We start from the raw sequence: 15,946 nt of genomic DNA on the forward strand, positions 1-15,946 counted from the left end.
TTGTGACCAATCCATGTTCTGCTGCATTCTAATGCTGACAAGATTTCCCTTTGCTTTTCAGATTTCCAGGTAGAGTACGGGTTTTCATCCATCAACTGACAGCAGAGATAAAAACATCCACTCTGTTATTCAAGTCTGGATTACTGCAACAGGGAAGGGTTTTTTTAAGACATTTGTTTCAGTTTATCTGCATGTTTAAGCATAATCAACGATGTAGACTTGTATCAACAAGGGACAGGCACAGCTAAGATTCTTCCTGGTACAGCCCCAGAACTGTATGGGTGAGGAGGCCCGCACGCCAGTTTTGTGACCTGCTTTGTAAAGCTAATTGATGTGGAAATGAAAGTTATCTGTAGTGGTTCCTTCTTGGCATCTGAGCATGGGTTCTCTCTCCCCATGTCTTGTCCCAACTAAAGGGTGGTCTAGACACATTCCTCTTCATTCTGGGGGCCCCCATCTTCCATACTACAAGCCCCAAACTCTCCCTTTTCGTCTGTGGCTGTGAACATGGAATTCACCCTCCAGCTGAGAAAGCTGGCCAGTGGTCTCCTATGATGCTGTCACCATAGATCTTCCAGCAGTAGATGCTCTTGCAAGTGCCAGCCCCTCCTCTCCAGATCCCAATGATAACTTTTTGCCATTGCATATCTTAATGAATGTTCACAATTATATGTATTTGTACAGCACCTAGCACAATGAAGCCCCAACATGGCTGGCCTGTAGGCGCTATGGCAATATAAATACTAAATAATTATTATAATTTAAATACTTGGGCAAATTGATTATGTACCGTATCAAAGATGGATCTGCAGTGAGAGGATAACAGATTACAAGATATATTTGTCGTGCCATGCATTGTGCTTAAAGTGTGGCTATGCTATGAACAGTAACTATGTAGAAATGGCACCTTCCTAACCCAGAGCTGCCTCCTGTGTGCGTTCCCAGTAAAATCTGCCTGTGTGACAAAAATAAGTTGAAGCTACTTTTCACTTGCTATCACTGTAGAACCAATACACCTAGCAGAGTGTAAACTGGAGTCTATTCATGCTGGTACATATTCAGCATAATTGTTCATTAAATGCCCGATTTAACTCCCACTAAGGTCAAAGAATCTCTTTCCATTGACTTTCGTGGGAGTTGCCCTAAGTTTCAATCAGTTGTTCCTGTGGGAAAGGCATTAGGTTTTCCCAGGTGTCCATGAAGATAAAATGGAAAAGTAGGATACACATGTAACAGAGCCTTTGTAATAGGACCTGCAAAGCCTTTATTACTGATGATGTGTGAAATGGAAAGAACTCAGATTGACTGTCACATACAGGTAGAGTTTGCAGTTAGAAATGACACCATTTTACTTGTCAGCTGAGCATATCGGATATAACTGAGTGCTGTTTGTTATGAGAAAAAAGACTTGCGTGGAATTTCATGGTGCCATTTTTGCAGTCACTTTTTCAGAGTAAAGCCACACTCTAACACTATCCAAGTGATAAAGTGACAGTTGCAAGGGGCAGCGTGACCCAGTGGTTTAATAGTGCCCAGACATATTGTCGTGTGGGATCTGAGTTCACAGGCGCCAACTTTCGCTGGTGCCGGTGGGTGCTCGTGCCTCGGCTCCGCCCCCTCCCTGCCCTTATTGGATCCCTCCCCAAATCCCTGCCCTGGCCCCGCCTCTTCCCCAAGCGCGCCACGTTCCTCCTCCTGCCCCCTCCCTCCCTCTCAGGCTTGCCGTGCTGTTTTGCAGCGCAAGCGCTGGGAGGGAGTGGGGAGAAGCAGGATGCGGTGGCCCACTCAGGGGAGAAGGTGGAGGCAGAGCGGAGGCGGAGGTGAGCTGGGGCGGGGAGCTGCCGGTGGGTGCTCTGCACCCACCAATTTTTCCCCGTCAGCGCTCCAGCCCTGGAGCACCCGCGGACTCGGCGCATATGTCTGAGTTGAGGTTCCAAGCTGCAAGCCCACAGAGGAAGCCATGGAGACAGGAAAGGTGTGGCCACTCTGTAGTAACCCTCTGGTTGATTGGGAGTGCTATGGATGGTTTCACAGTGAGCCATGTCCAGGCCTACTGAGCCGAGAGCAGATCAGAGCCTTTGAGGGAACGAAAATTGGAGATGGGATCCAGAGCTCACCTTAGAAAAATAATAAGCAGGAGTTATGACATTGTTCCATATGTTAAGATTAATTGTTAAGATTTGAGGAAAGTTTGAGCATAAATTCACCTCTGTTTTCACCATTACATAAGTACCTTTTCCCTGTGTGTGTGTATGTGTAACCTGTGTGTCTGATGTATACCTGTATCCGATGCAGTCCCTCCCGGATGGTCATGTCCCCGGAATGAGAATGGACAGAGGAGTGTCTATGCCTAACATGTTGGAACCAAAGGCAAGTGCAGCTAATATTTTCCTTCGAGACAGTGAAGGTTTGAATATGTACTGCAGATGAGATACTATAGGAAATGTCTTGAGTCCCTGTTGTTTCTCTTTCCCTCATCCCAATCATTGCTCCTTATGTGCCAAATCTCTCCCTCTGTGCTGGCCCTCACCTTGCATGGGTGTGCCTCCTGTCTGCTTCAGGGGAGGGACAAGAGCAGCCACAGTGTGCAGCCCCAAGGAGGGATTTCAAAGGGCAACACTGAGAGGCTGAAAGTGCTTGAGTGATGCCAAATGCAGCTCATTCCCTGCACAGCTGTGATTCAAAGAGCCAAAACAGCAGGAACCCACAGTGCTTAAACCTGGATAGACGCATAACTCAGGAACAGGCATGTTTAACTGTAGTGAGGCGGGGTTAGTTACAGAGCATTAGTGGAAAGGGAAGGGCTTAATTCTCACACTAGGGCCTCTTTATACCACTCCAGCTGTGGAAAGAGGCCTTGGTGTAAATGAGCATCAGATCCTAAAAGTTAAATAGGGTTTGATACTCAAGTTATTGGAGCAGGAGGAGAAGTCATTTATACACAGGCATTGTCCAACTTACCCGACTGTGTATGCTGCTTGTTAGTAAAACAAATGCAGTTATCAGCATAGCTGTTATGCCTCACCTTACAGTACATCTGAAACCTGTGGGTTATAGCAACACACCTTTCTAGGGGTGCACGCTAACCCGTAAGAAGAGATCATTCTCCTTATTAAGAGATAATGTGAAGCTGCCTGGTGCAGTAAACAGATGCATTTTCCCCACCTCTGCTTTTGAGCCAAGCTCACTGCCTTTCTGAGACTCTCTCTTTCCATTTCATTCTAATCCTGTTTGACTGGTATAGTGAGCCAAAAGGGAAGCATGAAAACATTATTTTTCGAGAGTAATTGAAAGACAATGGCGAGGGACAGCGGCAGTGCATCTTTTGCTGTGGATTAGTACTGCCCCTGCCTTGACGGTACTGTATGTAACAGATTGGCACCGCTACCTGTCCAGTTGGCAGAAGCCCTGTATAATCTCCAGGTGACTCCCGTGTGACCAAGAGGAATGTTCCTTAGGTGTACCTCCGCTTCCCACACAAACATTTAGACTGAAGCATGCTCACCAAAATCCGTCATTTCTCAGTATTCAAATGGAACATTCACATGACTCATGTGACCCAGGTGCATTAATCCCCATGCGACTAGATTACGCTCAACTCTTATGGTCCTACAATATCTTGGATTTTCCTGTAAAACATAGTGAAGGAAGTAAAGAGAGGCATTGTTCTTGGTCATTACTGTTAATAGTCACAGGGAGAAGATTGTTACCAGCTAATGTGAAATGTGGCTTATGAGAAATGAATTGGGAGTTGCGGGGGAGTCTTAGTCCGTTTCCAAGCCTGCAGATGGCACCATCCCAAATTAGCTATCACCTGAACTGGCACAAACTGAGACCCCGAGTTGGTAGCCTCAGTAGAGAAGCCAAAGTCTTAAGCAGGCAAAGAGGCTGGAGCACCCAAGTAATCCACCTAGCCATTGAGCTGCCACCTCTACCGAATTTTATGGGACAGGCCCAGTTTTGAAGCGCTCGAGAAGTGAGACAGATGGTGGGAAGCTTGCGCTGCTGCTGCCCTACTGTACCTGTTCTAACAATGAATAACAGACTCACATCTCCAGGGCTGTCAGTCCACCTGCCTTCATCAGCCCTAAATTCAATTTTGAAAAGAAGGATTCTTAGGGTGTTTGTTGAGAAAGGGATGGTATCACCTGGGTATAAAATGTAATACTTTACAACTGTGGCTAAAGGCATTTTGGGACTGAAACTGAGTGTTAATAGTGGGAGGGCTTCAATTAGAGCTGTGTTTTACATTGTATATATTTCTCTATTGATGGTTAACCTGCTGAAAAAATATGATTTTGCCAAAATCCTAAGGGTTGATGTTTCTGCCTTTAGGGTGAGCAGCAATTTTTGCAGACAACATTGCCTTTTCTGCTTCTGAGCCAGCACCAGACATATTATAGAAGGCCCTGTCCCTGGCTTCATAAGCCTTGACCTAAATGAAATGCATATTTTAAAAATATATTTATATATCTACCTTGGGAAATTCACCACTCCCTAGATCCTGCTTTATTCTGGCTCCTTACTGCAATATAATGCCTGCTTTGATGCAATATAACCTCTTACAGCCACCATTTCTGTTGATGGACCCAGGCAATACACTTTTAAATAACTGTTATTCTTGCTTTGGGTGGCAAATTCTGACATTGTCCTCAGGGTAAAATTTATGGGAATTTTGCTGAAGTAAAGGTTTAGTTTGTGTTGACATTTAATCATGTAGGGCCAGATTCTCAGCAAGTGTAAATTGGTGTAGCCCAATTAACTTGCCAACACCAACTTAAATGAGCTGAGGATCTGGCTCAAAATGTGTGTTTATTGCCCATGAAAAATATGGGATGTGGAAATTGGTGAATTTCACGAAACTTCACCCAATAGAAACAAGCAAAGAGTACCTCAAAAGGGGATTAGAGTTTGTGTATTCTGAAACCAAGATTGATGAACTATGCTATGTAGTGAATTTTTAAATATAAAACGTGATGATGACCTCAAACCTTTGAAATAAGCTTTCCCTGTGTTCACTGTGGTTATTTTATGACAAGTTACATTTTTTCATATAAAATTGTATATTGTAGTTATTTTAAGTGTTGAACAGAAACAATGTAACTCTTAAAGTATAAAGTAGAACTAATTGTACAATTATGAGAATGTCAGATTCTACTAAGACATACTGGTTGTAAGATATGGTTAAGTACACGTGATTTAAGTTATTAACTACAATAAACTCAATGGTATGTTTATTTATGGCTGAATCTTATTTATTGTGCTTCTGAAAAATTTGTTGGGATAGTTGGTGACTATAGAATGAACTTAGTGAGGCAGGACAATACAAAGTTTTGTCACCAGGGACAGTCTTAATTTCTAAGAACGTTAAGCGTATTTATAACATTGGCTGGCTGCATAGCGGTTTCTGTGAGAGGAATTGGTGGTCTCTGTCCTTTCCCCAGTGGACAAATATGCACATCACTAAAACCACCACCACAGCTGGCAATAAAGGCCAATCCAATTTGCACTGAAGCCCATGTTAAAACTCACATTAACTTAAATAAGAGTTGAGTCAGGCCCTAACTGAGAAGCCTGTGGGCATGCTCAGCAGAGCGGCCAAAGGTGAAATGGACAATAGGAGATGGACCATTAGAGGTTCCATTACCTTTAGACATGGTCTCTCTAAGTTATGGCAAAGACACATAGGTGTCTCGGCAAAGGGACACCTGAACTGTTGCTGTCTATGCTGTAGATGTTTGATAACTAAACAGAGGGCTTCAGTTTCCAGGGCTGTGAATCCAGCACTTTATTTTAGGCACCAAATTTTATTTATTCCTTTCTGTGGCATATCATTTTGATTGGGTCAGATTGATTAGGGAATAGCTGACAGGAAAAGCTCCAAGTCTTTTCATTTTAAAACTGTGGCATTAAACCTGTCCAAATAAATGAAGAGCATGATCTTCCTTAGTCCCAAAAATTGATTAATGTGGAATATCTGACTACTGAGTACAATATTAATCAAACCAGAGAACCTCATAAAATATTGTATAGAAGATTGAATGGATGTATGCCATGTTAAAGAAGGGGAAGGCATGTACAAAACCTTCTACAAAACCTTTTCCTGCAATCCATCCATCGATGTCAAGGTCAAAATGCACAGTGGCGACCTGTGATTTGTTTGTAAACAAATCAACAAACAACATGAAAATAATTCATCTGATAAATTTCACTCAACACAAGGCCCGATGTGGTAACTAACAAAGTTGTTAAAAGATGCTACTTTTTCTAACTATTTTCAGGTGATGGTGGTGGTTGAAGTACAATAAACATTAGTTCTTTTCCTTAGAACTGTGCAAATTATTGCAACCATCAAAAGTGTTCATGAATGCTATATATATTTTTACCTAAATGAACTCCACGCTAACTTACCAAGTGGCAAAAAATTGACTAGAGATGCATCTTTGTGGCTAAAAACAAATGTATATATTGTACCTTTTATATAAGTCTGTGGGAAGTGTGGATATACACATCTCTGAAAATGGTGCTGACGGGTATTGTACCTACGAAATGTGGTCGAGTGGGTATTTTGTTAGCGAAGGAGTATTTGTTCAAGCCAGACTGGACTTCAATTTCAGGCAACTTGAAGGGTTTTTTTATAGATTTGTAATTTCCTTCTAAGAACAGTGGTTGTGTGGTTGGGTGAAGAATACATATATGTTCTTTGTTTTTGAATGTAAATATGTCTCTTCCCCCTCCTCCCCCCATCCCTCTTATACACGAACAGATTTTTCCATATGAAATGCTCATGGTGACCAACAGAGGGCGAAATAAAATATTACGGGATGTAGACAGAACCCGGCTTGAGGTAAGGAAGCAAGTTCCTAAATAGACTTTCCTACTGAAGTTTATTATTGTTCCTCATTTGAACAATCAAATGTAGAAGTGTGGGCCCTTGATTAGAACCAAGAAGCCTGCTCAGAAATGCCTTGCTTAGCAATGGAGATTTGTCAAGAGGAAGGATTCCGGAGGTGGTAGCAAAGGCGAAGGGTTAAATACTATAGCAATTGCAAATCTGCATTGAGGAATGAATATGAATGTCTCATTTAACCTCACTGACAGAGCTGCTCAAGCGTCCAGTTGTATTTGCTCATAAATTGATGAGAAGGCAGATATTGGTAAATCATTATCCAATAATCATAGGAACATGAGCTCCGATCCAGTATCACATCTCTGGCAGTGGCCGGTTCCAGATTCCATAGGTGCTGGGGGTGCTGGCTTGAAGTGGTTTCCATCATATACAGGGTTTACTGTTTGGTTCAATAGCTCTCAGCACTCCCACTGTACGGATTGTTCCAGCCCCCCTGCCAACTGCTACGGAGGAGCCAGGGACTCCAGACTGCCCTGTTATGGAATAACCTGCCCACAGCAGAAGTTTCTTCCCAGCTGCCATTAGTTAGTGTTTGCCTTATGTCTAGAAGCATGAGGTTTATGTCTCTACTTCCACATTAAAAATTGTTCATCAGTGTGGGTTAAGGAGACTTGGGCAAGTTGTTTGATGTTCTGACGGCTTGTGGTTATAAACCCGGTTTTGAAGGGGGCCACCAATATCCAGACAGCATTATGGTCATTTCTATATGTTTTGAAAGGAGTGGATCTGTGAGCTATAGGTGTATTCCTGCCCTGTGTTTTGCTCATGCACCAGGGAGAGCTTCGTCCCCCCACCCAGCATATTCTAAGCAGCAGCTGAGGAAGAAACCTTTGTAGAGTCTGAGACAGCACTATGAGGGGGTGTGGCCAGTGCAGGTGCTGACGCACCACAGCTTCAAGGGAGTGTGATTTGCTGGAGAGATGGCTTAGTCAAACCTTGCTTTCCCTAGCACGTGTGCTGCATGCTAGCTGGCCCAGTCCTTTCATCACTCTCTGTCTGTTTCCCCCTCTTAAAATGGAAACAGTAATACCTATGTCGCAAGTGAGCTGAGAAACCTAATTAATGGGAGACAGTGAAACCCAGTGGATAGAGCACTGGAGTGGGATTCAGGAGACCTGGGTTCAATTCCGGGCTCTGCCGCTGGCTGGCTGGGACGTTAGGCATGTCACTTCCCTTCTCTGTGCCTCAGTTTCCCCAGCTGTGCAGTGGGGATGATACTGACCGCTCTTTTAAAGTGCCTGGGGGACCTACTGATGAAAATCACTATATAAGATGTAGGTATGATTATGAATTCATTCGTGGTGGAAAGCACTTTGAGAGCTTTGTTAGCATTATTTCAGTGTCCCTGGACCTTTAATCAGGCCCCTAAGGCTAGCACTGGAGCTGCTTGCCAGTTTACCCTAGCTCCCTGAGACTTGCTGTGCTTCGAAATGCAATCTTTAATGAGCCCGTTCTCCATTGACATCTCCTTGGTTGTTACTGACTGTGCTTTTCTCCCTTTTTCCAGCGTCACTTAGCACCAGAAGTTTTTCAAGAAATATTTGGCATGACAATACAAGAGTTTGACAAGTTACCTCTTTGGAGACGCAACGACATGAAGAAGAAAGCAAAACTCTTTTAATTCACTCTACATTTATAGCCCTTTAAACAAAGCAAAACAAATTGCATAGGATATTGTATGATAAATTCCAAATTCTCTTCGGAGAGCAACTTACTCATCCACCAAAAAGGGAAAATCTGACAAAGGCACCTGTATTCATAGCAATTGGGCCAAGATGAACATTTGCCAATGGGGTAAAAATTTCTGTGTTCAGAAACTCGATGGTAGTTTTCACATGTGTAAACTTTTTACATGTTGTATACATGATAGGAAGCGGTTCTTTTCTTCTCCCTCAATAATATTCCCTTTTCTTTTGTCCAGAATATGACGAACTTTATTGCTAGAGCCAGGAAGTGCTCTTAGGATGCCTAGTAGAATGAAAGAATTGTAATCATTTCAAGAAATGAATATATATACATATATTCTGTAGTATACCCATATGGTAAAATTAATCCTTTTTGCACACCATTTCTTAACTGGCACTGTTTTAAAAGGGCATGTTCTTTCTGTTATGAAAGAACGAGGTAGGCAGTTTGCTCTGTTCCGCTGCATACCAACCAAATTATTGGAAAACAGATTCCCTGCTCGTACTTGTACTACATATATGCTAGGATATCAATAGTGAATTGCTGTGTATGTTTTCAGATCTTCCCTCCTCCATACTTTCTGCTTTAATTAACATGGCCTGGGCTTTACTAGTCATTTAAGTAAAGGGAATGGTGTAGGAGTGGCAGTTTTCTTGTTGTTTAGTCTGGGGATTTAGGGTGGGTGGAGGGAATGAAAGGGTTAAAAGGAAATTCTTCTAATGTGTGCTCCGGTGCACACCCACAGACTTTGGGCCAAATTCCCTGCTACTGAAAAACGGCTCAGCTGCACTGAGTTGCACCAGCAGAGAATTTTTTTCTGTGTGGGCAGACATGCGATTTAACCCCTTTTGGCAGAGGAAGGGAGGCTTCTGTGTGAAATAGCCCTATCTTGCACCATGTTTTCCCAGTACAGTCTCATTGGTTAAATCGCTGTTGCAGACATTGACGATACTGCACAATGTATCAAGTTGAGCACTTCTTTTGTTGTTTGTTACCGTGTTTTCACTTATGCTTTGAAAAGAGGGTTTGGAATTTCTTTCATGCTACAAAGATGCAGCCTTGGGATTTGGGTTTTTTGTTGTTTTTTTTCCTTTGTGCCTGGCATGCTTTGTAGGGTGCAGGAAGTCATGCAGGATAGTTTTTTGAATGAGTTATGTTTATTATTGTTTGCATTCTTTTCCCACTGTGCTCCAGAGTGTGAGGATTGCCTGTATATAACTTCACTGCTTGGAAGGCAGGTTGTGTTCTCACGGGGACATGAGGAACACATTAACTTCCCCGAATGAATGTTTAGCTGCTGAAAGGTCAGCATCTTCTCTACATTGGAGCTGAACTGCCAATGTATCCCTCTCTTTTATGAGTGTGCTAGTCTACAAAGGGATGTCAAGATTTTCCTTTTAGATTTGATAGTCCTCATGGGAGACACCAGAGGCTTTTGTGTTTTCTGTTAATGAGGACTAACACATAGACATCAGGAGGAGGAGGTGGTTAGGTCTGTAAGGTCGTGTAGGAGATGTGAGATTCTGGATCATTGCATTGAGTTTTGCACTTCTGCTCCAGCAGGACAGCATGCTGTCCAATAACTAATCTTCTCAATGTGCAGAATTAAGCAAAACCTGCTTTCTGTTTGCAGTCCCAGAGAGGCCTGATCCAACAGAACCAGTGCTGTTCCACTGAAGAGATCTGGGCAGTGGGTTTAGTATTTGGAGGACCTATCCAGGGGATCCATACAGCCTGCATGCTAAAGAGCACAGCCAGGGGAAAGGGATGGTGCAGACCAGGGGATGAGCTGGTGGAGATGCTGTAATTCCAGTGACTTCAGTGGGGTTACAGCAAGCATCAGTTCAGCATGTTGTTTTGTTTCACGTTCCAGCACAAGCATAATAAACATTTCCAGATTACTATTAACACGTAAATGGGAGTGGAATAACTGAAATGTGAGATGCAAATCCGGGTTACCAATGAAACCAAACACAACACACTGAAGGGGCAAACATCTTATGATTAGGGCATTTGTTAGGGTTGGGACTTACTGAAATTTGCTATTTGTTTCTTGCAGATTATGGCTCAATTTCAAGATGGATATTTTGGGTATCAGTTTTTAAAAAATCTCTGAAATTGTTTAGGCCCCAACCCTGCAGATGACTCCACATGAACATAGTGTGACAGATGCTGGTGAGCAGTGATTTCAAGGGTCAGCCTTAGTCTGCGTCTTTTTCGCAGTTCTAATTTTCAGTTCAAAGGATGCTTTCCTGCATAGCACAGGAAAAGCTGCATGCTTGCAGACCACATTGTTCCCTCCATCTCTAGATTTATTAATAAACATCTGCACAACAGACATGGGAACGTTATCCGCGGAAAAGTTGAAAAACGGCAAAGTTTGAATTTCAAAATTTCTGATCTGCTTATTTTCAGTGCTTTATTTTCAAAAACCCAAGCTATGAAAAATGACTTCAGGTTAGATTGTATCTATTTCTTACCAGTTTCCAACCTATTGTCACTATCCCTGCTTAGAAAGAAACGAAAGAGAAGCCAATTTAGATGCTCCAGACATGTTAGCAAAATCCTGAAGATGAGTGTAGACTATGTAGAAGCTGGTGTCATTGTTCTTTACAACCATAGGTTTCTCCATTACTAAGAAATACATGGAGACATTCAGGAAAGTTAAGATGAATCAGATAAATGTGTGAAGTTAAAGTACATTAATTACAGAGGGTTACACCCCTGTGTAAATGCTGTCACTCAAGACAAAAGTGATGTTTGTTCACTGTCGCTAAATTCTCCGCTACTGTGAATTAATGTTGCTTTACCTCACAACTTTAGTTATTTCATCTTAACTTTCCTGAATGTCCCCGTGTACACAAACCCTAGGAGATGCCATGACTTTAAGGATCACTGCTGCAGCCCTGGGGCCTGTTTTCTCCAGTGAGCAGCTAGTAATTCTCACCACAGGTTTTTCTACCTTCCCATCAGGCGGAGAAGGCAAGTAGCAGCCTTGTAAACAGAGACATAGCCCCAGGGAGGGGCTCCTTAATCAGTTTGTGAATCATTTCCCTAGTACCACTCCCGTATTCTGTTGTTTTGGGACATATCTTCAAGATGTAGTTAAATTCCCCCTCCTTCTTCAACATTCCCTGGAGATATGCTGCTGTTCATGTAGGTTCCCATTTGCAGATACAAATGCATATTTAGAGCATGCAGTTACCTGATTGCTGATGTGTTCGCATGTTCTAAGTATGCTAGTGCATTGCCATGATTGGCCTGGGTGTAAATCAGTGCAGAATTTGGCCATAGGCACTTCTTTTTGAAAATGCCGCCCATTACTTATTGTCTTTCATTCAGGTCTACAGCACCCATACCAGCAGTGATGAGATTGCTGAGGAATGCTGTGTGTAGCTTAGCAATATTCGCAAAAAGAAAAGGAGGACTTGTGGCACCTTAGAGACTAACCAATTTATTTGAGCATAAGCTTTAGCTCACTTCATCCGATGAAGTGAGCTGTAGCTCACGAAAGCTTATGCTCAAATAAATTGGTTAGTCTCTAAGGTGCCACAAGTACTCCTTTTCTTTTTGCGAATACAGACTAACACGGCTGTTACTCTGAAACTTAGCAATATTCGTCAGTGTAGTTGGGATCAAGTAATATGACTTACCGTTTTTGTCCCCTCTCCTGTCAACTAAGAGACAGAAAAAAGACACAAGAATTTTTATATAAACCAGAAGGAAGGAAGACTTGGCCAGTCCAATGTCCTTGCACTATATTGTAAGTGAACTCATTTCCACTCAGGCTTGAAAATCAGAATAATAGTGCATTTATCTTAATATGTGCATTGTGTCTTCTCTGCAGATTTAAGCCAGTAGCTGGAAGGATAGATTTGGAAGATTTTAGACATGTCTAACACTTTCATCTTCCCGGTGAAACATGAAACCATTTTTTCCCCTTTCAAAACTTGTTTGAGGAGCTTCATTATATTATTTTGTCTTCCTTAGTAGATAACTTCATGCTGGTGTCACTTAAAACAGATTGGAGTGCTGTTAAGAGTTTGAAAAGATTGTCTAATGACAATACACATTTGTTCTCAGTTTCTGGTTAGTAACTGCTCCTTCAATATGCTTTGTGGTGACTTGTAAACTCAGATCAGCTTCCATATGCGATGAAAAGAGTCAGCCTGGAAAAGTAATGAGCGGGTTATTGGTCTTACAAGGTGAAAGACTTAATTTTGTGATTCTGATAATTTCCTGGTGTTTCCTGTCAGGCATGGACTGTCTTTTCTTTGACGTTTGCCTGTTTTAAACTTTTACTTGCTCTGATGCTGAAGGTTTTGCCATCCTTTCCCCATTCAGAGGCACACCTTGGAAAGTTGTCTTCACCCAGATGGTCCAAAAGTCCTATCATTTGGGGAGAGTCACTAAATCTTTTTGGAAAGATTTGTTAAGCTTGAATTAGCCACCACCCTTTGAAGCCAAATCCCTTTGAGAAGTAGTTGCCTCTCTCGAGATGTTTATGCTGTGGCCAGTTTTAAAATTCAAGTTAATCTTTACAAAGAGAAAATTATTTTCTTCTGTTATAAATATGGCAGGGATGCCTTGAGGTGGGGAGTGGGTCTGGCTCAGCTATGGTCCTCCAGGGCTCCTCAGAAGTGAGTTTAAAGTACTTAAGAGGAAATAATTGCAGGTCAGCCAAGTGCTGCTCACTCTCAAAACCCTTGAAGTCACTGGAGTCATGGACAAGTGTAAATCCGGAGTAACAGGTGTAAATCAGGAGTAAGTCTACTGAAGTCAATGGAAAAAAGCTGGTGTAAAAAGTGACCACGGAATCAGCCCCTAGAAAGAGAGGAGAGTGCTCAGCACTGCCAATGCTGTATCCCAAAGACCTAATACTGAGCGGTCCTGAGCACCTGTAGGTCCCATTGACTTCAATGGAAGTTGGGAGAACTCAGCCCTTAGAAGGGCTGGGCCTTAAGATAGAGGAGTATGTAATGAATGAAAAACCTTCTCTTTCTCTCCATCCCTTTCCCCTCTTCGATATCTATTAACACCCTTTCAGGATTCAGTTGTGGGGGTAGGGGCGGTTTGGTCTTTGTTTTGCTATGACACACTCCACATGTTGGACATTACTTTATATCCATTGAAAAGAACAGTCACAAGAAGATTCGCCACCCACCCCCATTGGCGGGAACAAGCAAAGCACCCAACCTGTCCTGGAGCCATGGTCATCTCTGTCCACCACACACACTTGGGTCCTGATCCTGCAGTTAGCGCTCCTTGAGCTGTCCCAGTTCCACTGCACTGTTCACCCCCTCAGACTTTGTGGGGCCGCTCAGGCAAACAAGGGCCGCAGACACATACTGGGGAGGGCTGGGATATGGCCTTATGCTATTGCAATGTAATGAGAAGCATAGAAAGTGCTACTGAGCTCTGTGATGAGAGAACAATGTGCCTTTCTCCTTTGGTAGGAAAACACCGCCAGAGGTTGGCTACAAGGCCCACAGTGGGTGGCAGCTGGTGTGGATTTTGTCTTGTGATTCCCTCCCCCACCTTGTGTGTCCCATTTAAATGATAAGAAAACCAGTGTCGTGCACAGATTTGGACGTTCCAGTTGAAAGCCCCCCTTGTCAGGCATCATCTCTGACTCCAGTAAGCATATTAATTTAAATGTAAGCACTGGTTCAGGAAGTGGGGAAATAATTGGCCATCAGTGTTGTTGCCATGAATTACTTCATTTCCCAAAGGGCTTCTCACAAGGAAATGCATTTATGTTAATTACTTCCTCAAAATGTTCATCCACAGAAGAGAATATTGATCCTACATGCTTTGTGATTGAAACGGGCCTTACGTTTTGTTCTGGAGGTAAACAGGTGTTTCAGCTGTACAATCTTGCAGAATACAGTTAGTGTATCAAACACAGCACTTTGGGCCAGATTTTCAAATGTATTTATGTGCCTAATTCCTAAAGATGCAGAGAGGAATTGAAAGTCACTGGGACTTAGGTGCCTATATGCGTCTTTTGGACTTGATCCAAAGCCCGTTGAAATCAATGGAAAGACTCCCATTGACTTCAGCCTACTTTGGATGAGGCCCTTATTCAGCTGGCTAGGCCAGAAAAATATCTATCTCAGAAGCCATTTCTTCGCATAGTAATGAGATTTTTGCATCATTAATGAAACTGTTCTGTGCAAGCAGTGTGACTGTGTGAGTTGCTAACAACCCTTGCAGTAAGGGGGCCTTATAGATGGTTAGGGTTTAAGTTTTGGGACATAAAACTAACTTTAAAAGGATATTTTGTTTTAAGTTGATAGGTTTTAGTGATGGGGGTTTTGTTTTGTGTTAGGTTTCATTTTGCTTTCTCCCCTCCCTTCAGAAACCTGACGAACCAGGCTTCTTTGAAAGATTCCCTTTCTTTTTCAATGGTTTGTGGGACAGCTCTATTTCTGAATCTTTCTGTAAAAGTGAATTGATGTTTGTCTATACAGTGAGTCTGCTTGTTTGCGAAATGAGAAGTTGACTGAGGTTGCTGTTCTGTACATTTACTGATCTTCTCTACTTTCATATTGCAAGCAACACATATTGCACTCCTGTGCCACTATAATCTGCATCACTGTTGTACTCAGATCAAGTCAATGAATAAAGTTTTGTGCTTTATTCTTAAGGGGTGGATGCAAACTGTTTCATTCCTTTTTTATTTATTTTTTTCATATTAATGGGCCTTTATTAAAATCTTTTTATAAATCAGGATGTTTGCTAAGAACCAAAAAAAAACCTCACAGAGCTGAACAGATGGAAGCAGATGAGTTGCAAAGGATATGTACTAGCAGTACAGTACTCATGGTTTCCCATAAGAAAGTCACTATGAAAATCTATATATAAATATATACACACACACACCCCAACAACCACTTGGCTAGTGGTAATTCAGCACAGTTACTTTATGGTTCAGAAGCATTCTAGTAACTGTCACAGCAGTCAGAAAGGGAAGACTGTTATATTGACTGGGTATCTAAATTATCCCATTTTTTTCCTTGCAGCAAGATTGCTCAAACTTGCATGCTAAGCGATTCAGCAAGGTTCTTCAACCCATGACTCATTAAGTCAGTGGGATTTCTCATGTACTTAAATACCTCACCGAATGGGGGTCTTTTTCATCCAGTTCAACCTCCCGTCTATGAATAGGATACAGAAGATGAAGAACCCATTCTTGGAAAGAGGCAATAGACACTCTGTGATGAGCAGAGCCGTCCTGTTTAGCTTCCTACAAATGCACCTGAATGATCCTGAGACAATGAACAGCCGCAACTCCACCTGACTTCAGTGGCAGTTGTGGGCACTCAGCACATAGCAGGGATTCTCAGC

The 15,946-nt window shown here is 42.4% G+C and overlaps 1 protein-coding gene across 8 annotated transcripts in view; it reads left to right on the forward strand.

Moving 5' to 3' along the window:
* ABLIM1 (actin binding LIM protein 1) overlaps positions 1 to 15,245 on the forward strand; it is a 312,371-nt gene extending 297,126 nt beyond the window's left edge. For 7 of the 8 annotated variants that reach the window (XM_048857014.2, XM_048857012.2, XM_048857010.2 and 4 more), the window contains one exon: positions 62 to 2,293. In XM_048857014.2, the coding sequence (XP_048712971.2) occupies positions 62 to 99 (38 nt within the window). In that variant the 3' untranslated portion in view covers positions 100 to 2,293. The other variant, XM_048857017.2, reaches the window with a different exon arrangement.
* Positions 15,246 to 15,946: the final 701 nt, after the last annotated feature.

Source organism: Caretta caretta, chromosome 7 (genome assembly GCF_965140235.1).
Source record: "Caretta caretta isolate rCarCar2 chromosome 7, rCarCar1.hap1, whole genome shotgun sequence".
Classification (NCBI taxonomy): domain Eukaryota; kingdom Metazoa; phylum Chordata; order Testudines; family Cheloniidae; genus Caretta; species Caretta caretta.